The 24,254-nt window shown below is 42.7% G+C and overlaps 1 protein-coding gene across 3 annotated transcripts in view; it reads right to left on the minus strand.

Moving 5' to 3' along the window:
- ITPR1 (inositol 1,4,5-trisphosphate receptor type 1) overlaps positions 1 to 24,254 on the minus strand; it is a 149,006-nt gene that overhangs the window by 79,319 nt on the left and 45,433 nt on the right. For all 3 annotated transcript variants that reach the window (XM_042823314.1, XM_042823315.1, XM_042823316.1), the window contains 23 exons: positions 21,999 to 22,153; positions 21,260 to 21,359; positions 20,665 to 20,825; positions 19,834 to 19,975; positions 19,332 to 19,490; positions 18,639 to 18,811; positions 18,263 to 18,382; positions 16,882 to 17,076; positions 14,795 to 15,046; positions 13,421 to 13,562; positions 12,347 to 12,500; positions 11,851 to 12,038; positions 10,487 to 10,625; positions 9,653 to 9,707; positions 8,271 to 8,436; positions 7,994 to 8,164; positions 6,800 to 6,865; positions 5,807 to 5,944; positions 4,408 to 4,533; positions 3,835 to 4,035; positions 2,099 to 2,350; positions 1,433 to 1,558; positions 606 to 734 (listed from right to left, as the gene is read on the minus strand). In XM_042823314.1, the coding sequence (XP_042679248.1) occupies positions 606 to 734; positions 1,433 to 1,558; positions 2,099 to 2,350; positions 3,835 to 4,035; positions 4,408 to 4,533; positions 5,807 to 5,944; positions 6,800 to 6,865; positions 7,994 to 8,164; positions 8,271 to 8,436; positions 9,653 to 9,707; positions 10,487 to 10,625; positions 11,851 to 12,038; positions 12,347 to 12,500; positions 13,421 to 13,562; positions 14,795 to 15,046; positions 16,882 to 17,076; positions 18,263 to 18,382; positions 18,639 to 18,811; positions 19,332 to 19,490; positions 19,834 to 19,975; positions 20,665 to 20,825; positions 21,260 to 21,359; positions 21,999 to 22,153 (3,510 nt within the window). The remainder of the gene's footprint in view (positions 1 to 605; positions 735 to 1,432; positions 1,559 to 2,098; positions 2,351 to 3,834; positions 4,036 to 4,407; positions 4,534 to 5,806; positions 5,945 to 6,799; positions 6,866 to 7,993; positions 8,165 to 8,270; positions 8,437 to 9,652; positions 9,708 to 10,486; positions 10,626 to 11,850; positions 12,039 to 12,346; positions 12,501 to 13,420; positions 13,563 to 14,794; positions 15,047 to 16,881; positions 17,077 to 18,262; positions 18,383 to 18,638; positions 18,812 to 19,331; positions 19,491 to 19,833; positions 19,976 to 20,664; positions 20,826 to 21,259; positions 21,360 to 21,998; positions 22,154 to 24,254) is intronic.

Raw genomic sequence — 24,254 nt, forward strand, 5'->3', positions numbered from 1 at the left:
AGTTATTTATGAATAAAAGAATGATGTTATCATTGTGCTGCAACACAAACATTAGGGCAACGTCCTGACACTGCTGTTCTGCAGAGGCAATCTCCGTCACTGTCACAAACATTCCAAATTCCCCCCCGTGCTTTTTGTTACAGACCAGAAGTTATTCAGCTTAATACAACAGAGCTTTTGCATTTTTGTTTTGTTTTTAAAGGAAATTATAATCTTATAAAATACACTGGCTTTGTACCCTCTGTAACGCGACTTTCACTCCCCCTATCTTGAAGGCTTGCCACCGAAGCTTTATCTTCTTTCCTCAATGTGCTCTGCACAACTCTTTCCTGCCACCCAACTGCTAACCTCATAACTGTAGGCCCTCTGGAGGGTGTTTCTATGTGGTTCCAAGGAAAATTGAATTTACTCATGAAGTTGTAACTGCTGTCACAGAAAAAGTTTGTACATCGATACACAGAATCTTCTATCCATTTCTACCTCAAAACAAACACCTTGGCCACAAAGAACACGCATCTGCACCCACGTGTCTCTTTTGAGCTGGTAACAGAACCGAAGTGGAATTAACATATATCTCTTCATCTGTGCCTCTAGTTTTTTCCTACCTGCAAAGTAGTGCTCTGATCAGAGAACGGGGAGCTGAAGAAAGTGGTGACAATACTCATCACTATTTCTGTGACGTACTTCTCCAATATGGAGTCAGCATGCTTTCTGTCGCTGGTGTTGTTGCAAGCCTGCAAGACAATTCATCACTAGATCAGAAGCAACTCAACCAAAACAGACTAATAAGGATTATGGACTGGAGATGTTTGATTTTGCATCGTTCCAGCCAGGGCAGTGCCCTGCCAGAACAACATTTATGATTCTGGCATCTTTGTATTTCCAGTACGTGCAAAGGCAGACCCCAACACTCTCACTGTTTCAATACGTTGGCATCGAGCATGTTTAGGAGTAAGGAGAAGAAGCAGAGCTCCTTAGAAGAAATATGCTGGAGGATAGGAAGGACCAAGGTGTAATGCTTTCATATGGGGAAATACTTGGAATCCCAGGCAGAAAGCCATAGGGACAAACAAATGCCAAGCTTGGAAAAACAAAACGGTCCTGACCTGCCAAAAAACATTGACTATTGCTTGGGAAGGAACTGGCCATCACAGCCAGAATAAGCAAGCCAGGTGGCAGAACATAAAAATGCATTAGACAAAGGAGCAGGGTGTGGGGCTTTTTTTTTTTTTAAAGGAAAATATCAATGCGTTCCATGGAATATGACTAATGAAATCCACAGGCACGGGAAAAAGGCAAATAGAAATGTGAAAAGGCACAGCAGCTGGGGGCACTCCCTGCCTGGATGCAGCAGCACCGTGCCTTATTTTTATTGCTATATGCTACAGAGGTTAAACTGTTCAATTCAGTTCCCAGATACAGAAATCATTACCCGACAGATGTCAACCAGGAAGTTCTCAAATAGCTTCCACATATGATTACTGGTGTAAATCTCTTTCATTTCTACTTCTGTGTCCACGTAGCAATGATTCAAGAAGTTGATGTACGCAATTTTAACCTAAAAGTGGAGAAAAAGATTACCATTAAAAAAATGAAAACTGGGAAGCGTTGTGAATGGATATAATGTCACATTAAAACTGCTACATAAATCATTTGCAGCTCAACTTCCTTTTAGTTAAGCACTGGTGAAATTTAATGCCATGAATAGCAAGACATCATCCAATAAAAAACACTGGGATTATTGCAGACAAAACGTCAGCATTATAATCATTTCCAGTTCTGCAGAACCATCTGTTCAAGTTTTGTAGCGTACTCCATAAACTTCTCTGCCTCAAGAACCCTATAAAAGAAGCCAGCACAGCATCACATCCCCCCGTTAAGGGCAAGGAAACAAAAGGATTTCACTGAGCTATCCTGAATCACTAGGGTTGTCTATAGCAGGACCAGGAGAGGAATTCAGTTTCCCAGCTCACCTGCTGTTGCTCACCTGCCCCACCAGCTTTATCACAGCAGAAGGACTAAATAACATTAAATCTCTCTTGCCCAAAGTCAATGCATTTCAAATTCATGCAGGCCAGTGTCTGCAAAGAGCCCTCACCTCAGGAATGCAATCCTCATGGGTTACTACCCTAACAATGTCATCCAGAGGAAGGAGGGAGTTGCATTTGATTTCTGTGTAGACATTCTTGCCTTCTGTGCACACAGCAAGCAGTTCTACCAAGTGGATGTGGTACATCAGAGGGCTGTTCTCATCCATCCGATCCCTCTCTGATCTCATCATCTGCACCAAAGTCTGGAAGGAGGCTCTGTCATTGTAAAACACCAGGACGTCTTCTCCTGCGTTCACCAGCTAACAAGAAAGAAAAATATTCCATTAACAGATCAAAGCCTGGGCATCGCCCCACAGCATCCTCCCCTAATCAGCAGGCTGTTGCAGTGCAAGTCCTGATTAGCTAATTAGCTATTCTTTGGAACCTTAAAAGAAGGGCAGCCGCCAAGTCAGCTGGGCATTCCTCCGGTGCTCCCCTCACACGGTGCAGGGCTCAGAAATGACACTGTCTCTTAACAAATTTACCACTTCTAACCTGCTGAGGAACTTCAAAGTCAGCCCAACTGACTGCTCAGACAGAAGTTGTGCCAAGAAGCTTGTGACTTTCCGTTGTACTTTTTAGTTTCACATATATTGCCTCAGCTGACTTCTTAATGCAGTAAGCTGTGGATGTACCATTTTGTTCAGAAAAATGCCTTGGGGGCACGCCGGGTGGGAGGGCTGCCAGGCTCAGTAATTCCACCCTTCTGAACAAACACCATCAATTTTCCAAGGCTAGCAAGTGACATGTTAAGTCACATACTGAAGATTTCTATCAACTTGACACTTCAGGTCTGGATGGCCAGAGCTCCAGAGCAGCGAGGCTCTCCTGTAACTCCACAAACAGAACAATAGCAAGCAGACTGAGAGCTGCTGTGGGGCTGAGCACTACAAAGAACACAGCTGTGGGGATCAAACAGCCTTCCAGGCAGAGCGTGGGGCCATCAGCTAGATAAGAGGCAGAAAGCAACCCCTTCCTCCTCAGCAGCTGCTGACCGTGGTCAAAGCCGACTGCTGAACACCTCCACCAACCCAACCTCACGTTGAAAAGCCCACAAAACCATTCTTAAACTGAGCTGCAAAATACCGAAGATCTCTGATCAACTGATGCAGAAACCAGAGCTTGACAAATCTGATCCTCGAGCGCCCCCTGCCGAGCAGGCCAACAACAATGCCAGCAGACAGACTGCCAGATTGCCTCCAAAATCCCACGGGAAGGGACTTCTGACCCTTTTCTGACCTCTCCCTTCCATCCTGACATCCCGATTTCCCAGTTCCCTACACGCATGTTGGTAAAGACCCTCGGACTTTTCCTCTTTCAGCACTTACCAACAATTTACATATTCACCTACATAAGAAAAAAAATTCCCATCAAATTATGGTATTATCAGTAAAATTTTCCTTCAGCATCAGAATATTGAAATTAACTATTTCTCTTACAGTTTTCCTATGGAAAGGCAGCCTTTCTTCAAACTAAGCTTGCCCATGCACTGCTTTGCAGAAGCCTGGAAAATAACCCGCAATTATCACCCATAACCAACCGCTCTTCGTATCTCTAGGTGAGGAGCTCAGAAGGCTTTTGGTCACAAAAACAGCCTGTGCTTTCTGGAGCTGTATGCTCTTTTTGCATCGAGAGAGCTGTCAGCTTCTTGGCAGTCCCAGAAGCGAGAGGATCAATTTGTCATTTTCACCAAATGGTATGTGAAAACTTCTGTTCAGACCTCGCAAATCTCTGCAGCTCTCACCTCAGCCATTACCATATCTTGGCATTTCTTAATGAATTTTCCTTCCGCCTTGACAATCGTCTGCAGGAACTTTATGTACTGAACATTTCTGCCATGTGTTTCTATACAGTGGACAAAGTGTTGAACAACGCGTTCATTAATCTCACTGCAAAGCTGGAAGTTGTTCATGAAAATGTGCTGCATTGTTACTGCTTCCAGAATCTGATGAAAGGGATGAAAGAAAGAAATTAGAAAAGAAACAAATCACCAAATCCACAGAGAGGTCAGGAGAAAGCCAACATCCCTGCAGGGTGGGTGTATGGCAGAACAGACCATTCCCAAGGAGCCAACCTTTCAACACCACGCCTTGTATCTCAGCTTATTTTGTTTTAGCCCACTTCAGCCTCCTGAACTTTCTATAGTGAAATGGTCCCAAACCAGCTTTGGAGGCTTTAGAAAGAAAACAAAGTGTGACCCCCCTCCAATCAATCTTCATCAGAACAGGCCCAAAGGTAACTACCAAGGACATTCCATTCACTTTTCTCTTTGGAAAAATAAAAAATAAGAAAAATTATGGCATGAGGTTATTCTTACCCCTGGGTTAAGGAACAGGTTTATGTGCTTGTGCAGCAACGCCTGGTTCTGTTGGTTCCCAGCACAAAAGTTCTGTAAAAACTCGTGTGCCAGCTTCATTATCTCCTGCATCCTCGTGTCTTCAGCCTGTGATTGCATGACAAATACGACGGGGTTACAAAGAACCTGAGGGTTCACTTGCAGGTGAGCACTAGATGAGTCCCAGTTCCAGCTCTGCAGGAGAACTGTCACATATCTCTCACTCTCCAAAGAAAAACAAACCTCCACCCAGTTCACAGACATTAGGGATGAGTTTGGCCTGCTTCACAGTTCTAAAGATCATCAAAACTAAAGGCCATAATAGAAGTCACAGTAGTTCATTCTTTAAAATCACAGACTCCACACCCAGGCCTGCCAGCAACGTGCTTTAGTCACTTTTACACTTCTGAGCAGAGAAGCTCACTGGCCAAACCACAACACATCACCACCTGAGGGCTACCAAGGAAAATTGCCACGTCCTGTTGAAATGCATTTTAGCAGTGACAGATGGGTAGTTCATGGCAAAGAGGAGATGGAAAGTTCTTATTGCAGCAGTTAAGCCCAATTTATGTTTACTGGAATGTGCACACTGCTTGCACAGTTCAGGAACCAGTGCCTTTCCTCTGACATCAGTGCAGATTACTGATGGCAAAAAATGCAGTTTGGAAAATCACTGTTTTTATTCTTAAGAGGTTTTATACATTTCCAAGGGTGAAACATCCTCTCCACACTGCCTGTTCAGTAGCATATTCACAAGTATGGGACAGAATGGCAACAAGAGTTATCGGAGGGGCTGTTTCTGCTGATTTTTCTTAACAAAATACAAAGCAAGACAGTGAGACTTAACATTAGTCAAAGCTACTGCCTAGAATTACTGGCTTTCAGAAACCTGTGGAGTCTGGAACAGAGGACAGGACTAAATGGTAAAAAATGTGACAAGGTCCCTCACCTACACAGTGATAAGTGCCTGTTGCCAGTGACTTATTGGGCAGCAGGGCAATGAACTCAGGGTGTGCTCCATCAGCACAATGCAGTGCTGTGCAGTGTGTACAGCAGGCTGGTCCAAGAGAGTTTCACCCTGTACCACTGACACCACACGTGGCACTCTGATATGTCTAATTATGAACTGCAGCCCTCTGCTGGTCACCCTGTTGGTATTAACTCACACCTAAGAGGACTTGGGACTGTAACTGGGAGGAAGGGAGGTCTGTGTTCTGTGTGTAACTACTGGACAGATCTGCTGATGTACGAACAGGGAACCAAGCTCCCCTGTAATCCCAGGATGGCTGTCATACAGGTACCGCACAGCAACAGGGAAGACTTGATGAGGTATTAAAGCCCATCAACCTAACACGAAGTGGTAGCTGTACAAGAACCCAACCTTTTCATAAGGGATCTGCAGCAGTTCAAGCACAACTGCGTGTGCTCCCATGTTCCTCAGCAGTCGCTGCTGCTGCTTGCGGCTCTTCCTGACCGAGGTGCTCTCCTGGACACACAGCTTGCTGAGCCGGAGCAGGATCTGGAGGAGAGATTTGCTTTAGAACTGGGCTGAGTTCCAGAACGTGTCAGATGGCTCCCAGAGGGAATCAATGTCAGAAAACACATCTGCATCAACAGTGATGGTCCTAGTGAGCAAAATCAAGTTTCACAGCCTTGTGATGAGGAGTTAAGACCAGGTTAAAGCCTGGTTGCTCCTGCAACAGCAGTGGGGTGGCAGAAGGACCGATCTGCAGCTAAGAAGCAAGAGGCAGCAGCCGTGACTGTGGCACTCACCCTTCTCCCAGTATGCAGCAGCCAGCACAGTGTTGTCACTGGCACAAGCAAGGGAAGCAGTGAGGCAATAGATCCATCATCACACGTGGTGGTTCCTGGCCTGGGCACCATCCACTTCATCTGACTAGTGCTGCTCTTACAGAATTGAGCTGTGCAAAGTGAGGCTAACATCTGGCTCCACAGCACAGCACTGCAGAAAACCCATTACCAGAACACAGCAGTGCCAATGCAAGCTCTTTTTGAAATTAAATTTCAACAGCACAGTTTTGCATGTGAACTACTCAGGGCAGAACAATTAAAGTAGCTTCTTGACTTGTTTTCTTCCTTCATAGCCTTTGATAGTAAAAATATTGTGTTACCATTGAAACAGCAACAAAACATTGTCTTTCTCATTAATCCATTCTTAAGGAAAGAACACACGTCGTGCTTGTTGCACTCCTGGCTTCTCATTCACGCCGGGATGCGTTATTACTCAGCAAATAGTTTCCACAATGGAAGAGTGACTCAGACTTTCCCGGGTGTCTCCCTCTGACTGCAGTCAGCTCTGCAGAGCTGTGTTACTCACTCACACTGCCATTTAACTATCAAGAAGCAGATTTACCTCTTTCACTACGCGGTAGTTGTAGCTGCTCGTACTTTCAGGCTTCTGTGACTTGCTGTGACCTTCCTGTGGATAAGAATCAGGCAGTTTATTAGAAGCTTGCAGTATGCTCTTCATGAAGACTGAAATTACTGTTCTAGGGTAGTGACTGCTCTCTTCCTGGAAAGGGGTGTCAGCCTTCAGTTTGCTGACAGTCTCAGTCTCAGAAAAATACGTATAATTATCCTGTCAAGACCTCTGTAACATAAAATAATGTGATGGTAGGGTAATTTTAGAGACAGTAACCTCCCGTCCTTTCCTTCATTTGTCACATTCCATCTGTAAGCAGGTCCTCTCCATCAAAAACTCTCTCTCCCCCTTTACTATTATTGTTATTTTACAAAGAGCAAAGGATGTCTAACTAGGCACAAGGAAGGCAATCAGTAAATTACTTGCACTCCCAACAAAAAGCATTCATTTCCCAGGGACCATTTCTTGCATTCTTCCATCCACTGTTTTCTATTTGATTAAAATGATAGTGAGGAGAAAGGCATTTAGCTAGCCATAAGCCACATGTGTGTACTGCAGGAGCCCAGTACTACCAGGCACAATAAAGCACCAGCATTTAACAGGTTCTTTAAGCACTATTCTCTGCCTTTTAATAACAGTAAATAGTTAAAAGTGAAAAATATTCAGGGTTTAATCAAGACTTCTCTCTATAGTATTGGATGTCGCATGGATACGGTGCTTTAGCATACTCTGTATATCTTAGCATTCATTCATTAGCTTCACTAGTGGACTTACTATAAAACTCAATACAATTAATAAACACACCATGCTAATAGCTACAATGAAGTCATAAGCAACCCCACATTATATATGCAAATAATTTAGCCAAGGGATACAGAAAAAAAAAAAAATCAGTTATGTTGAGAGCACATTCCATCTGACTGACTTTGGGTGCAGGCACCCTGGTGTCAGAACCTGAAGCTGACATTGCAGCAACATCATACAGTTCTGAGTAGTTTCCTGAGACTAATTGCCATCAGCTGGTCTAAGTTCCCCCCTAATTCTTGCCTTAGTCCAAAACCAGCAGTCAGCATTACCAGGCCATGCAACTTGCTGACAAGACACTTGTTTCTGCCACAGGCCTGGGAACAGTTACATTTTCAGAAAGTATTAACATACAAATCTGGAGAAGCACAGCCTAATTACCTCTTTTTTCTTGTGTTCATTTTCACCTGGCACTCCATCCATAGTCTCATCAGGGCCCTGGCCTTTGTACACCCAAAGCTCGGATTTTTCCACAATAGATCTCAGCTGGTCCAAATCTTGCTTTATCTGCTTGTAGTTGTCAACATCTTGGCTGGTAACAAGCAGTTGAACCTTACATGAATGCAACCCATTAGTCACACAAAAGATCTTTATTCTTTTTTTTAGCCACAATACATACGTTCAGATGAAGAGTGATGCTTTTAATGAACACACATACCTGCTTGAAAGCTTGCAGAACTTCTTGCCTCTGACTGAAGTGTCGGAAGAGAAGCTGGAGGGCTCCAGAGACCAGAGGAGGATAATCGTGCATCGTTAAATGCAGCAGAACTCTGAGGAACGTTCTGCCACCGTGATCATCCAAATCCAGGGGTGTATTCTCCTCACTGGAAACAGAGTGTAGGAATTTACTGGAACATTGGGCTTATCATTCCAGCAGGTTTCTAAGCCTATCCTCCCTGTGGTGGAAAAAAATCTCTTTCTTTTTAAATAAGGAGGATATTTATCAAATGCTACATGAAGACATACTGTTTTGGTTTTTATTGGTGTGCTGCTTACTTGGAAGGCTATTCCACAATCTCATTACTCACAGTTCACTCAGCATGCAGCTGTGTGCAACCTATGTGTTTCAGAGACAAATTATGACTAATTATTTGTCCCCATATCAGTCTTATCCTACTGCTCAAATAATTCCTGTCCATTCCTAATAGTATCCTTTCTATCCACAACATACAACCATTCCCTTGCATCCAGGTTGCAATACTAATTATGCCAAGCTCTTGTAGTTTTCCTCTTTGCTATCTGTTCTCTGTATTTCCTTTCTGTAGGTGCTAAAATATCCCTTTTTGATTTCCTTACCAATGAGACTCTGAATCTTTCTCAAATTCTGCTTCCAACCAAATACACACACTTGCATTACCAACAGGTTATTAATTCTGTAAATGAATCTCCCCTCATTTAAGTAATCAGTTATCTTAGGTTTACAGAAAGGAGCTGCACCTCTCTGAACAGCTTAAGGGCTATTAGAACATACACCTTCACAGTGTTCCAACAGAGGGAGTGGGTGGAACATCAAGATAAGCCCAAGAACTTTATGTCTGTCACTAATTTTACACCCTGTGATTTAAGAAAGGGTATAAGCAACTCCAGAAAGAAGGCAGGTACTGAAGACAGGGCTTGTTTTGTTCTGTCACACATGTGCAATCTAATTCTGCGTTATAAAAAAACAAGCATGGCCAAGCAGATCTGTCTCAGAATCTTCTTCCCCACACAAACTTTTCCACCTAAGATTTTACAGCAGCACTGAGCTTAGATGCACTGATCCTCCAGCTTCGCTTTCACCCACACAAGCAAAGCACTGCAGCAAAGATCTTTTTCGACTGAAGGGCCACCTGTACCCTCTCCATAGCTTTTAATTTAAACAGACATTACTTCAAGCTCTATCAAGGGTATTTCAGGAAAACAAAGCCTACGCAACTGGGGCAGCTGTTCCCAATCTTTTCCCATTTACCACCTCACTTGCAATTGCAATCCACAGTCCTTATGAGCACACTGGGGACTGCAGCGCTACATCTTGATTAGTGCTACTGAAGAGATACTTTCCTTCCACCAAAGATTCCTTCAGCTTGTTCTTCAATATGTTCAAAGTCTAGGGCTCCTAAGAACAGAAGAGCAGACAAATACGCAGTGTCAGAGTTGCACCAGAGATGTTTCTTCAGTCCAAACACATCTTAAACCACAAGAGTTGCTGTAGATGTATGCCAGAGTCACAGAAACCTGAACGGAATGCATACGTTACTGAAGAAGTATGCTGATAGCCTAAGAAAATACATCAACCTGCCATCAGCTCACAAACTGAACTCATAACCACTTCAGCAACATCCCAGTTGGACCGAAGGACTGATGTAAGTTTCAGAGGGATTGTCCACAGGAAACGCCTGACTGCAGCTAAAAGTTCCAAAGCAGTGGCAACAATACTCCTATGGCTCAACAGACAGAAAGGGCTCTGTGTTTTCCAGTAGAAGGTATGTATTATTTTACTGGCAATAATTATTACTCCAAAATGATAAAAGAGTAAAGCATTCGGCATTTTTTTGCAGGAAGTTTGGCAGCTGCTTCCCTCTCTGCTGCCCCATCTCTCCAACCAGCAGGAGTGACAAACATCAGCTTGAGCTGAATGCCATAGGACTTGCAATTTATACATCAGTTTACTACATGACCAACTCTTGGGCACAATAGGCAGCGAAGTAAAAAGAACATTTTGAATAAAAAACTGATGGTGAGTACAAAACTGAGACTACTGATGTTACCAGGCAACCTTCTGTTTGCACTGCTTCTGTGGGATCAATGTTCACACACCAAAGAAAGAACCTGAATCGATTACTAAGATTAGAGAACCTTTCCTAACACAAACTCATTCTTTGCAAGGTAACTAACCTGGTACATTTGCTGGCATTTCTTGACTACTGCTTCCAGTGGGTGACTCAGACATCTGGGCGTTGCTTTCATCAAATTCATGTTTAAATATACAAAGTAGGCAGGAGATTCTGTAGTCCAATCTCACATTCAGAATGAACTGATGACACAGAAGTAGTAGAAATGTTGAAATGGCTTGCTTGTTCCCAGCGCACACGCAGACCATTTACACAACACTGAACTCCCAACACAAGATCAACATTTTAGAAACGTGGATGCAGTTTGCAGAAGAGGTATGTGGAAATATGCACTGCAATGCTTTTGTTGTCGTTGTTGTTTTCTAGTCCCAGACTCATTAATTTTTTTTTCCAGTGACTTCAGTGAGCACAACAGGCACACAGTAACAAAACCTCAGAAGTAAAAGCCTTTGCAGAGTTTTAATTCCTCACTGCTGCCCAAACCATGCATCCTCACGTTTGAGGGAAAGTGCTTAATGCCAGGTTTAATAACCTATGGTAAAGGGGAATACTGACACATTAAAACACCCCACTGTGACATGCCAGGCCGTATGAGAGAAGTTCTTGGTTTAACTAAAATTAGACATGGTGAAAGGAAGTGAATCAAGCCTCCCCTACGTGCTGCATCTGTTGCTGAGAGGAAGGGCACGACCTCAGATGCAGCTCCGTGCAAAGCCTCCCACGGAGGGCAGGGGGAAGGCACACCATGGCTTTCCTGCTGCTCTGCATGCTTCCGCCCACACGGCCTTTTCAGCATTTTGGCCTACATGAACTCGCCCATGAAGTTCCCAACAGTTCTCAACTTGTACAGCGAGGGAGGGAAGATGGATCTCAGCACAGTATTTTTGTGTCACATCCAGAACAGAGCTGTGGAAAAGGGGGAAAAAAAACCCTTTTTTCTTCATGTTCTGAAGACTAGGGAGTGAACAAGAAGGAAAAGCCAAAGATGGAAGGGACTGCAAGAGACTGGGAAATGTACAGGCATCAACTGTTCAGGCTGACAGCTATCCAGAAACAAGCATCAAGCATGACTCCCCTGCTTGGGACACTTAACAAGATTGTCCTGGAGATCCAGACAAACTAAGAGAGTGCAGGGAGTAAGAGCAAGAGCTCTCCTCTTCTGCAAATCAGCCCTTCAAAAGCCACTGTTAAATACACATGAGTCTGCTGTAGATTCAAGCCTGCCACATGGTTTCAGTCACTGTACCATATTATCATATGTAAGTGAGTGCTTCCTGCCTGAGAAAGTTGCCCTTGTAAGACTTGAAAACAGGTACATGCAAGGCAGGAGTAAATGAAACGGTTGCATGGCACTATACTGACACTTAAAGACAGAACAAGGTGTCCAGTAGTTTACGATGCTGATACCTGAAGTATTTCAATGATCTTCAGCTTCGTATCCATCACCAGGATGTCCTCCTTCTCTGGCTCAGTCTGCTTGACATTGCCCTCAGGAGCAGCAGCAAGTGGGGTCATGGGCAAGAATCCCCCACCTCTCAGCACCACCTGGGTCATCAGCTCCCCGACTCCATGGATTGATCTCATCACATTGCTCCCTTCAGAGAGGTAAATAAACACGTAATTATGTTGGTGTAATGGGACTGCATTAACAGCCCAAGGACCCTTCACATCCTACAGAGAACTTGTGTCAACATTAAAGGCAGCCAGACACCTAACTCCCTGGAACAGGTGAAAGTCAATGGGAGCAATGGTTCAGAACCACCCTGCTTGCTCCCTCTTCCATCAGACATCACTCTGCTTTACAATCAAGCCACAGACAGCACTGAGTAGAAGGTGCTGGAAGCAAGCTAACATTTTTACACCAACTAGAACCTGCTGGTCAACAATCATTTCTCAGTCTTACCTTTGCTTTCCTCGCCTTTTGCCATTTTGGTAATAGGGAAGATGGTAGTGATGTGCACACAGTCTAATATAGCAAGGAGGATTTTGGTTAGCCTGAGGAGGTCACAGAAGTTGTAGAAACCAAAATATATCAGATTTCTGGCCAAGTTAACCACCTACAAAAATAACAATAAGAAGTCTGATCAGTACTAAACATTTTGCTATAAAAAATCAAGTTTTAAAAGAGTGAAAAAAATCAATGACATGGCTGTGAGTCATATTCTGGTTGTGATACCTCCTAATTCCATACTAGACTGTGTACTTCTGCATGTCATTAGAGAGTTTTCTACTTGCTCACAAATACTACAATGCTGGTGGCACAGGTCTCTAGGTACAACTGATATTCCCTGCTACCATTGATATTCCCTAGCTACTGTATTTGTTTCATTACAAACCAGCTGAGATAGGTCAAGACCAGAAGGTACGTATAAATTGCCTTTAGGGCTTTGCTTGACAACACATATACATATGCCACATCCACAGACTACTAAGTTCCCCCACAAGTCCTCCCAACACGCTGCCTCACAATCCACAAAAATACTTTCACATGTAATGCAAATATTGAATGCAGACCAATCAGCTCAAGTGTGTTTCTCCATTTAAATTACCATATTTTTAATCCATAGTCCAAGAATACTACTGCACGCACCCTCTACATTTGATTGCACAGACTACATGGACTGGACAATAAGCCATGGAGGATGGCACTGCTCTATGCATTGTGGTACTGCAAGATGGAGAGAATATCTGTGCATGCAGACAGAGTGTTTTGTTTTACTGACCATGCCAGGAAAGCTTGCTTTGGTAGTAACACAACACACGAGAAGTAAAAAAGTCGCTGCAATTTTAAGACATAAGTTCACATTCATTAACTGCACTTCAAGAGCAAACCTCATAAACCTCAGTGGACGTGTTGTTTCACGAGAGGAGGGCAGCAGGCAGGGCAGCTCAGTGCTGAGTGCTGCTCATCTTCCTGCTGCTGAAATAAGCACCAACATCCCACCAAAAAAGGTTAATATCAGAACTGGATAACTACCTCAAAAGTGAGCTTATTCTTCTCTTTATCAGAGAAAGGGAATCTCTGACACACCACATCTCTTAAATATTCCTCTACAAATTCCATCGTTTGTGCAAATCTCTCTTTAATTTCATCTTTGGAAGTTCCACTGCTATCATAGCTGAAGGGGAAAACAAACAGAACACAATTCAGCACAAATGTACACAGGGCTGCTTCCCCCAGGAAAAGTTAAAGGCTCCTGAACAGCCTGTCCAATGGACAGTCAGGAAGCTGACACCAGACTTTCCTGGCTTTTGCTGCTTTATCCCATAGGGTCACTTTTGAAACTACTTAAAAGTATCCGAGAAAAACAAAACACAAAACAGAGTTTTGTCCCAGTAAAGTCGCTTCTTTTTTAACTGCAAACTGACAAGCTGCGTGCAGCACTCAGGAGAGCAGTTGTGGCCAAGAGATGCTGACTGTGGATGTTAAAATAAAAACAACATTCATTCAGTGCAGACGTTTTTTTGGTAACAGAAACATTGTGTTTCTCAGTCTGTGCAGATAACTGTAAAAAGAAAATCCCTACCTTCTGCACTCGTCCCTTTTTGACCATTCTTCACCCATTGTTTATCTTAAGCTTATCATTATTCTATTTTGGCACTTAAGGTTGACTATGAGCTGCTGTATTTGCTCATAAAAGAGTAGGTTAGTGAGGAGGGGAGTACATAAGTGCTAATACCAAAAAGAATCAAATTCCTGATGGTTAACATGATTGTCAATTCCCGTTTCCCTCTTTCGTTCAATTCTGTTCAACTGTTGTTAAATTACTTCTACTATAAAGAGGTGATAGGGGGTTTGCAGTCAAGAAATCAAGTTTCCAGCCAGGTTGAGGTTTTGTTTAGGTTTTCTACCCCTCTAGCAGAGTATTTTCCATTGGTGATTAAGCAGCATGACTGCATCCAGCACGTTACTCGTTTCTGCACCTTCCCCTTGTTTTTGCTATTGATGGCACTAGCTGCTGTACAGACAATCAGCTTTGAAGAGTCACTGCTCGGATCAAATCAGGCAAGAAGGAAACAGCCCTCCCTCCCCCCTTGCTTCCCCTCCCCAGGGTCACTGACCGCATCACCCCCATCGAGGCAGACACCACAGTGTTCTGCAGAAACACCACCTTTCATACTTCACACCACACAGACAGGAAGGTGGTGTTTTTACTTCTTTTTGTTTTGTTTTTTTTTTACTGAGGAAGATCCCCTCCAAACATTACAAGCAATGAATCTGCACATGGCTATAAGAACAAATTAAAACAGTACTAAACAACCATTCGGATTGATCCGGTTTCATTTAAAAATACTACTAATAATCAAAGGATGGAATTTCCTTTCCCACACCATTCCAGCAAGTACTTACTCATCTATTGCAATTTCAGAAGGAATCTCAGACCACAGCCGTGCATACTTCACTGGTGTAACTTGTTCCTGGGGGTCACGATCCACATGCATGTGCAGCATCAGCCGGCAGAAAGATGCTCTCAGATCATAGGGCAAGTTTTCATCAGACATGCAGCGGAGGATGAGATCCACGTCCAGCTGGCCAGAAATCTCATTTATGGCTAAATACTGGCGATCAAGGCACATTCTAGCAAAGAGGTTTAGCTGGTATCTTTGGGGAGAGGGGAGAAACACAAACAAACGTTTCCAAACCATCCACTGCCTGTAGCACTGATATTAGATGCAGTAACAATGGATGAATTTTCTACTTTCCAGTCTTTACTCGAAAGAAAAAGAAAAGGTATTAACCAAACACTAGTAAAAGTGGAAAGAGTGTAAAAATAAAATAAAAGGGTTCTTCATTTTCTAGAGAGTTATACAGAAGCAATACTATTACCAAAAGTTTTGTAAGGATCCAAACAACACTTAAGGCAGCTCAGCCTGAATACTGTAGATGGAACACTTGTAAGTAATGCTGATGCCATGGTGGTTCACTGAGGAACAGCTGGACTACAGAACCCTTAAAAGATGCCTCAAAAGTACTGAACTCAGTTCCCTCCAGTCAAAGATGGTAACTGAAAAATAAACTGTTCCTTAGCTTCCCAGCCTGTAGGAGCAAATAACTGGCATTTAAGTTGTGCACACTCAGCAGACTGATAATTAACCTTCAGTCACCAACATCCAACACTCATAAATACTCATAGATTTGTGTTGAGCAGTGTCAACTGTGAGATTTCCTAGAGAAATGAATGTTTAATTGACAACAGATTGCTTTTCATCTCCAAGCGCTCCTTATGGTAGTTAACCCAACTTTACACTAAATTGTAGTGGAACAGGCTGCCCAAGGAGGCTGTGGATGCCCCATCCCTGCAGGCTTTCAAGGCCAGGCTGGATGTGGCTCTGGGCAGCCTGGGCTGCTGGTTGGTGACCTGCACGCAGCAGGGGTTGGGACTGGATGAGCACTGTGCTCCTTTGCAACCCAGGCCATTCCAGGATTCTAGTTATTTTAACATGCACATGACTATAAGGTGGGCTAAAAGTAATTAACACTGGCAATTCTGCTTAGAAGAAAATGTAATGCAGTGTAATCCATTTCGAAAGCAACTATAATTTTTATAAGTTGATATTACAAAAGATCGTATTTTAAGTACAGCCCTCCAATAGGTTCAATTGAAAACACACTGGGAAGTCTACTGAAATTATTTCAGTGCAGGAGATAATGCAAAAAATAAAATAAAAAAAAAAGGTACCCAAAAATTCTCTCTGTACTCCCTGTACCACCAGAGCTCAGTCTGTCACACTGCTTTCAGAAGTTTAAAACCCAGACACAGGAATTTGGTCTGGGCTGAAACTTGATCTAACACTATGCCAAGAACTTGGTGTCTTGTCAAGTCATCTGGAAACATCACCTCACATTAGAAACTGCTAAAAGCACAGCTCAAACTGCACGAAAAAACAGTGCATTAATCAAACCTCACCTGTGGCATTTTGTATTTTTTTTTTAAAGTTCATACACTGCCCTGCTGAATTCTGTAGGACTGCTGAACACTTTGATTGCAGAATACTACAGGAACACCAACCACAGAAGGCAGGAGGTAAATAAGTTTTTTTCTTCTAACCAAAAGTAAAACCATTCGTACACTGAAGTCACCCCCAGTCACCATTTCAACACAGGTAACCTACACAGCTGGCATTCAGGCTGCATTAACATCCATTCACATGGAAAGCAAGCAGAAACACAGGCATTAAATGGTGTGCAAGTTTAATGCACTGTAAGCCTCAGCTAATCTTTTCAAATCAGTTTAAACTTTCCCATGCTGATGATTTGATTTCTAACCATGAACCTTAACGCTTTTAAGCTCACACCTCACAGAGTCACTTTTTAACGGCTACTTCATCCACGAGCACAGCATCCTTTCCCCCAATTTAACTGAAGCCTATACACTGAAGGCTTTCCCCCACCATGTAGATGAGCTTTGCTAGCCAGCTACTGCACATGCTGTTAACCTGTAATAGCTGAGCACGTCCCGATCTTCCTTCTGCCCTTCCTTAGCATCCTGAGCCAATTCTCTGATACTCTTACTGCGGATTTCCTTGTTACTGTCTCTCCAGAATAGCCACACTTCTTCCTCATCTTCTCCAACTTCCAAGGCATTTTCTCCACTTGACACTTCTTCAAATTCAAATCGAGAGAGGACCAGCCTGCCAGAATGAAGTGTGGTTAGACTAGAAGCTGCCAAGACCCATGCAGAGCTTTCAGAACATTTCTTTCAAGACATTTGCTGAAATGTACTGGTGATATAAAAGTAAGTAATTTTATGATTCACCTGCCTTAAGAAAACAAATTTTATTCTTGAACTATGCCAAGTAGAAGTTGAATATCACGCTCGTTCTGCAATAGCAATTTATTACAGAAAGTCCTTGGGTTTTATTACTAAAAGCAGTGGAGTAAATTTAGAATGTAAACCTTTCCATTTGACAACAAACATTCCATTCAACAAACAAGGAAGATTTGGTAAACAAAAATATCTAACATTTGATCAATATTAGATCCCATACATACTGGATAACTGAATAACTGGATCAACACTTTTCTGCTTATATGACATAGCTAGAAGCAATTCAGCCACTAAAACAGTAACTGTGCTCTTTCTTTTGCTGAAGAACTAGAAGCATACATATGAAACATGCAAATCAAGCATATGAGATAAGAACAAATAAAATACGAGGCAAATTTAAGCGCTGATGGAAATAAATTAGTCTTCATGCTTTGATGAAGAGAATGACCTCTTCAAGGATATTCTCAGCCACGTGGATTTTGGGTACTACCTGACAAAGGCCTGCTTCCCTTTTACAGTATTTAGATTATGATTATCTGGACCCTATTCCACGTATTGAATAATCTCATCATGATAAAAAAGACAACTGGGATTTGGTGCCTGCAGTGAGGCTCCATCAGAGCAATGCAGAAAACTAGAGACCAAAACCCTACAGCTGGGGGGGGAGAAACAAGAGAGCAGAAATGCATCAGCTTCTGCTTTGGTGCAAGCTGAGCGCAGAGTCCATATACTGCCCAAGAGGTGCTCAGACAGCTCAGAGATGGAAGCTTGGGACCCAGAAGACAGCTTATGGAATCCTGTACACCTTTCCTGTAAGGTTTTCTACTTGAAGGAAAGAAAACAAAATATCTGAAAGGAGTCTCTGACTGCAGGTCTGAAAACAGACATCAGAGACTCCTGCAGTCATCAATATCCATTTATTGTGCATCCAAAGAGGACTCTGCTCATATTTAACTGCTTTCTCTAGATGTGCCAGAAGTGCTCTCAGCTTTGAATCCCTTCCCTTCTGTTTCACACTAGGAAAACCATCTCTAAAGGCACTGACTTACTTCGTTTCAATGAGTATGTCTGCATTTGCTGGATTCAGTACGGCTTTACAGATCAACTCCTGTGTTACTGGAATAGATTTGTTCATGGAAACGCACAGATCTGAGAGATAATCCAAAAACCTGTTGGAAAACGTAAGCCAAGAGGGTATCAATGCGTGCTGAGGTTTAGACTGAGGCAATCTATATTTCAGAAAGAAAACATTCAGAACTCCGATTTAACACTACAGAGAAGATCCTTGCCTTTACAGGGAGTTATGGCAAATGCCAAAAAAGAAGTGAACGAGTTGTGCTCACTTGCTAGTAAGATGGCAGGTGCAGATTTTTCTCAGAAGACTGAGGAAAAAGGTAACTGTGTATTTAAAAATGTAGATCTCACCTGGGCTCCCTATTTTTCCTCACAAGACTAACAAAAGTATCGATCTCAGCAGCTGTGATGTGTTTCTCCAGGAGCTTGCGATTGTTGTGAAGCAGTGCTGTGATGGTGTCCTCAGCCAAGACATCGTAGCCAATTTGTTTCTGCATGAAGCCAAATTGCTTTGCAATGTATTCCTTTAACCAGAGGGAAAGAGAGAGGTGATGTAATTCCTTCTCAGAATTTCAGAAAATAATCAATAACAAAACAACAAGACGTTTGTTAATTCCAACATCCAGGCAGTGACTGAGTTAGATTCTAATTGTTCTTCACAGTCTTAACATCTCCCTTATTCCTGGACTGGATACCAAAGAATTTCCCCCTATCCAAGTCTGGTTTTTAATAGCTGGCAACAAAAAAAACTATGCATCCTTAGTTCATGGGCCAACTTGCAATGGAGCTTGTAGTACACAAGAGTGAAGAAGTTCACCTGGATTGACAGCAATTCCATTGCTTTCTCAAATTCTCCTTACAAGTATTGCTATAGTTACACTGCATGCAGCAGTGATAGAGTTGAAAGATGACAGTAAAATTAAGCAATCCAAAAACCATCTTGCTGACTGTACAACCACACCACAGCACAGCAGGAGCAGTATCAGTGGTTTCTGGAGCAGGATAAACGTTAGTACCGCTGAGAGCTGCAAACATATTCCAAACCTGATTCTTCCTGTAATCCTGCTGAGAATGCCTCAGCACCCTGTAGCAGAGCCTGCAGATGTGTCTGAAGGGAGCATGACGTTGGTCTCCAAGCTCCTCCAAGCGCAGCATGGGGCCATCGCCGCTGTCAGTGAACGGCGCTTGCAACAACTTGAAAATCTACGGATTTATTAAAACCCAAACATGAATCCCATGAGGCATTTGATTAAAACTAACGTAAAGGCACTGTGTTAACATTCAGCAATTTCAGAAAGACACGTCAGAAACACACTGAAGCTGCTGTTTGTTCCTAGGCCACAGAGCAGCCAGGATCATCACTATATTCTAGAATCTTTTCTTCTAGCAATACTACGCCCAGTGGAAGTTCCAACACTGCCAAGCTGCCAACAGCTAGAAACTCAGCGGATCCTTTGGTCCCACCATTCTGACCAGGTTCTATTACTAGGATCTCCTTTCAGACAACCCTTCGTGTAGGCATAGCTTAGAGAAAAATGCAGTCTACCTGCTTTAGGATATTCTGTTCTCTCATCAGTTTTTGCCGTTCTCTATTAGGTTTAGAAAATACCACTTCAAGGACGTCTTGCCCAGAATTAGTTCCACCAGTAACAAAGTAGACCAAATCCTCCAACAATTTGGTAACAGATCTACAGAAAAGTCACAAGTTGTTAATACAAGACTACAGATTCTATCTGTTAAAAGAACGACAGTGTGAGGTTACACAGATTTCATGTTAAGGACAAAAAGCATTATTACTAACCCAGATGTTGGATAAAGCACCAACGTTTGCATGAAATTTAACCTTAGGAACAAGTGCTCCCTATTGTTACAGCCTGTTACAATAGCACAGGTACAACAGTCAAACTGCAGAAGCATTAAGACAACGACATCGCTTTAAGGCCACTATATGATCACTAAGTTTTCAGCAGTTCTTTTGAATTGCCAGAAAAAAAATAGATCAGGTTATAATCTCCTTGAGGCCAAATGAAAGACACCGCCTATGGAAGCACGCGGGTTTGACACAGCAGACTGCACATTCTTTTTGAGTGGCCACATATTTTTCAAAGACATTGCCAGAGGATTTGCCATAAGTCATATGTTCACTCTTCACAAGATGGATTATAAATTCCCACACTCATTTTGCAAAGCCCATCAAGAGAGGCACGCTACGGATTATTCCCCTACGTTCACAACAGTTCCCATGCTCTCACTTCACAAAGTGACAGCGAAGGCTGACAGAACACTGCTTGAGAGCCTCCACTACGTGCACGTATCAATGATAAAAGAAACAGGTCTTGAGTAAAGCAAGCAGTATCTGAACTACTTGTTTCCTTACCGTCTTTCATTCTGGGTTATTGTTCCTTTTTCCAGTTTGCCAGCAATGGAACCTAACACTTTACTTGCATCATTTGCAAAGTCCAAGTCCCGAACCTCTGCAGGAGAAACTGGTACTATAGCAAAAGCTTCTTTGTCCTCTTTTACTGGAGAAGTACCAATCTAAAACCCAAAGATTATTATCAGAATAGAAGGCAAAAAAGCAGTATCACTAAGTATGTGAACAACTAGCACTAACAAAGAGCCCCACTGCTACGCAGATCCACTCAGACAACATGGGAACAGACCCACTCTGCACAAGCTCATAGGTGTTTCCAATACAGAGAAATCTCAGTCTGAGATTGCAAACTGCTGCCATAGAGAGGAGAAAAATCTTCCATGTGCTGACTGCCATATACCAGAGATTTAACAGCTAGCTATTAAGCTACTATAGAAGCCTATAAAATGCTTTGTGTAGGCACTATTAATTGCTGTTACACTGATCGCTGTTTGACAAACTCCAAAGTCTTGAAGGACTGGAATTCTTACCTATAAGCAACATATAAGTGAAAGTATAGAACAAAAGGATGCAATCACAAAAAATTAACAAAGCTTACCTTAAGCATCACAGGTTTCTCTTCTTCTTTATCAATAGGGATATTTGTACTATGAACCCAGGTGTTAGTGCAAAGGTGTCTAAGTCTGACATAAGAGTTCCTAAAAGAAAGTCAGAAGTTTCAAAGTGTGAATCAGATTGCCAGGCAAGAAATCTTAGCATTGTTCAGAAATGCAAAATGCCAGCAGGATCAAGTGGAATAAAAAATAACAACAAAGAAAGTAACAAAACTACTTCTACTCAACCTGCCATAACAGGAATAACTCTTTTTTCCTTGTTAATTTATGCTAACTTACAGTATCTGCTGATTCAAAGAGGCAGCTGGATAAAGTCCATACAACAAATATTTCTGGGGAGGAGCGGACAGCATAGAGCCTGCATTCAAACTGTGCATCTTTGAAAGGTACAGTGTCTTTCAAGTAGCAAGAGGTACCATATGAACAGTTAACTAACCAGATACAACAGAAAATGAAGTGCTAAGCATCAGTCATGTCTTAGCAAATGCAATACAGACAGGTACTGGGAAGAGCCCTATATACAACAGACTTCAGCCAGTTTCTACACTGGCAAGAAAGACACTTCATCTGTTTTCCCATCTATAAAATGGGGTTCTGTTACCAATAACTCCACTGTGAAGTACTAGAGTGATGTTCTAGGCATTTCTACATTAATTTGAAGAGCCACCTCAATTTCAAAGGAAAAAAAACTGTGAGAAAACAGCTCAAAATTGCTGGCCATACCTGGGGACGAGGCTGTCTCCTCCTCGCAGGGTGGTGGGGTCCAACTCGAATATGGAGGAGATATCATTTCCTTCAGGCACAGACACCAGAGAGTACGCCATCTTCTCCTGAGCACTGCGCAAGCCTCTTCTGGAGGCATCCTGCTCAGGGTCCTGCTGTGGAAGAAGTCCCATCACAAAGTCAGTTCAAGCTCTCCAGGCCCAACTGCCTATGTAATTTGTAGACCTAACTCTGAACCACTCCAGGCCCTGGAGAAGATAACTTCTGACTTGGGGCACCAGCAGCTCCTCGTCAAACATTTCCTAGCTTTCTCCACTGTTAATAACTTCTGAGCATTCCTGGATTGATACACACATTAAATCCTAGACAACAGAAGCTGTGTCTTGCAGAGGGTAACAGAAGAAACTCAAAACCCCCCAGTCATTCACCACATAGTGCATCAGGAACTCTGACCAGCTCCAGATGATGCACATCTGGTGAGATGGCCACTCTAGACACTACTGGCTTCTGAAATGCATTTGGCATCACTGGAAGACAGGCACCCAAAGGAGGCTGAAAGCAAGTACCAGTCTTTTGAGGTCTTGATGCAGGGCATTTCAATCCCTAAAAATACTGAATAGCTACCCAGTGTTGTTTGTGCCTCAGAATACTCTGTCATTTGCACATTGGTATTTGGTGAACTTGGCTGCAAAATAGTGACATTTAAAGTCTTTGGTTTTGCACAAGGGAACAGACAGTTAACTGCACGGAACAGAAATACATGCTGGGAATGTGCCATCAAAAGAAGCCACCATACATTCAAGGGTCCATCTGGAGGCTTTACATCTGGAGAAACGTGCTCCTTGGGTTTGAATTCTCCACGTTTCAGCAGTGCCCTTCATCCCCACAGTAAGACAATGGCTAACATCCATGATGTGCCTTTGACACATCGGGACACAACTGGGCAGATACAAGAACTGCAACAAAGCTGACAATGGAAACCAATAAACTGGGAAGCAGGAATTGAGGAAATTTAGGGAAGACTAAACTTCAGCACCAACACTGACAGAAGCAGCCCACTAATACTGAAAGGGTGTTACACGGTGTCTCATTCATGCCCATTTAAACTGCTTTTCCACTGAGCTAAAAGAAAACAGCAACAAAACAGCTATGCAAAGAAACCTGCAGTTCTGCATAGAGCTCACGTTGGAATGAATTTGAAGTAATGTATGAAAGCAGAGGTAAGCAGCCCACACCACGTTGTCATGACTGAATGTTAAGCAGTGCAGTAATTTTATGTCAGAAATGAATTATGTGCTCTTGATCCTACTCTTCATGGTCTATTTTTGCCACCTAGTGGTTAAAAAAACACAGAAGGGAAAAAAGTACACTTCTGAAGCCGAGTGTCACCATTATTACTGCACTCAGGAATAAGGCATTAGTGCACTACCAGCAGGAAGGGTATCTATAATGACAGACACACTGATTAACTTTCAAGTTAAGCCAAAAAAAACAGTTTCGCATTGGATATTTTTCCCCCTCACTGGAAGAACAGCAGTGTGGAGTTTTTGTTCATGCTTTTCCCCACTGTACAACTACATTTACTAAAGACCAGCTGGCAGAAGATGAGTGTTTGCTAAGCTACCAAGAAATAAGGATAACAGTTCAGTATCTGGGGGCAAGTTGGAGCTTCTTAATGGCTAGGCTGTGATGACAAATCCCTTTCAGAGGTAATCTCATCCCTGCAGCACTATCAAAGCATTCACCTCCTTTTAAATATGGGAATAGTTCCTTCGCAGTTCTAAGTGTAGCAAATCTCCCACTACTCAGGATAAATGACTGAGAAATTCACATAAGCCCACAATTTCATCCAAGTTAAAAAATGTAAGCTAAAATTGAAAATGCTGTTCCAGTTCTGTTTTCTCCCATTGAAGCAATGTTGTTTCTCTTTGACACCAATGAGAAGCTTCTAACAGAACAAAGCATCAGCACACCCAATCTTCAACACAAACATATTTACTGAGAAGGACACAGACTTGCTTTCATGAGAAAGAATGGAAGAAAGAAGGGCACTGAAATCATTCCCACCCTGCCATTCTTTCTTTCCAGGCCCTTCAGCATGGCTTTCCCGTGACACACTAAAATGAGAGGGTATTCATGAATTAAACAAGGAGGCCAAGAAAGGCTGACTGGCACAGCACGATGTGAACATCCCACTAGGAACACATGACATTTGATGCCAACCTTGAGCAACTTGCTCTTCAGACCTATACAAAG

This window comes from Centrocercus urophasianus, unplaced genomic scaffold (assembly GCF_019232065.1).
Source record: "Centrocercus urophasianus isolate 14NV4802_14NV808 unplaced genomic scaffold, USGS_Curo_1.0 seq_22, whole genome shotgun sequence".
Classification (NCBI taxonomy): Eukaryota; Metazoa; Chordata; class Aves; order Galliformes; family Phasianidae; genus Centrocercus; species Centrocercus urophasianus.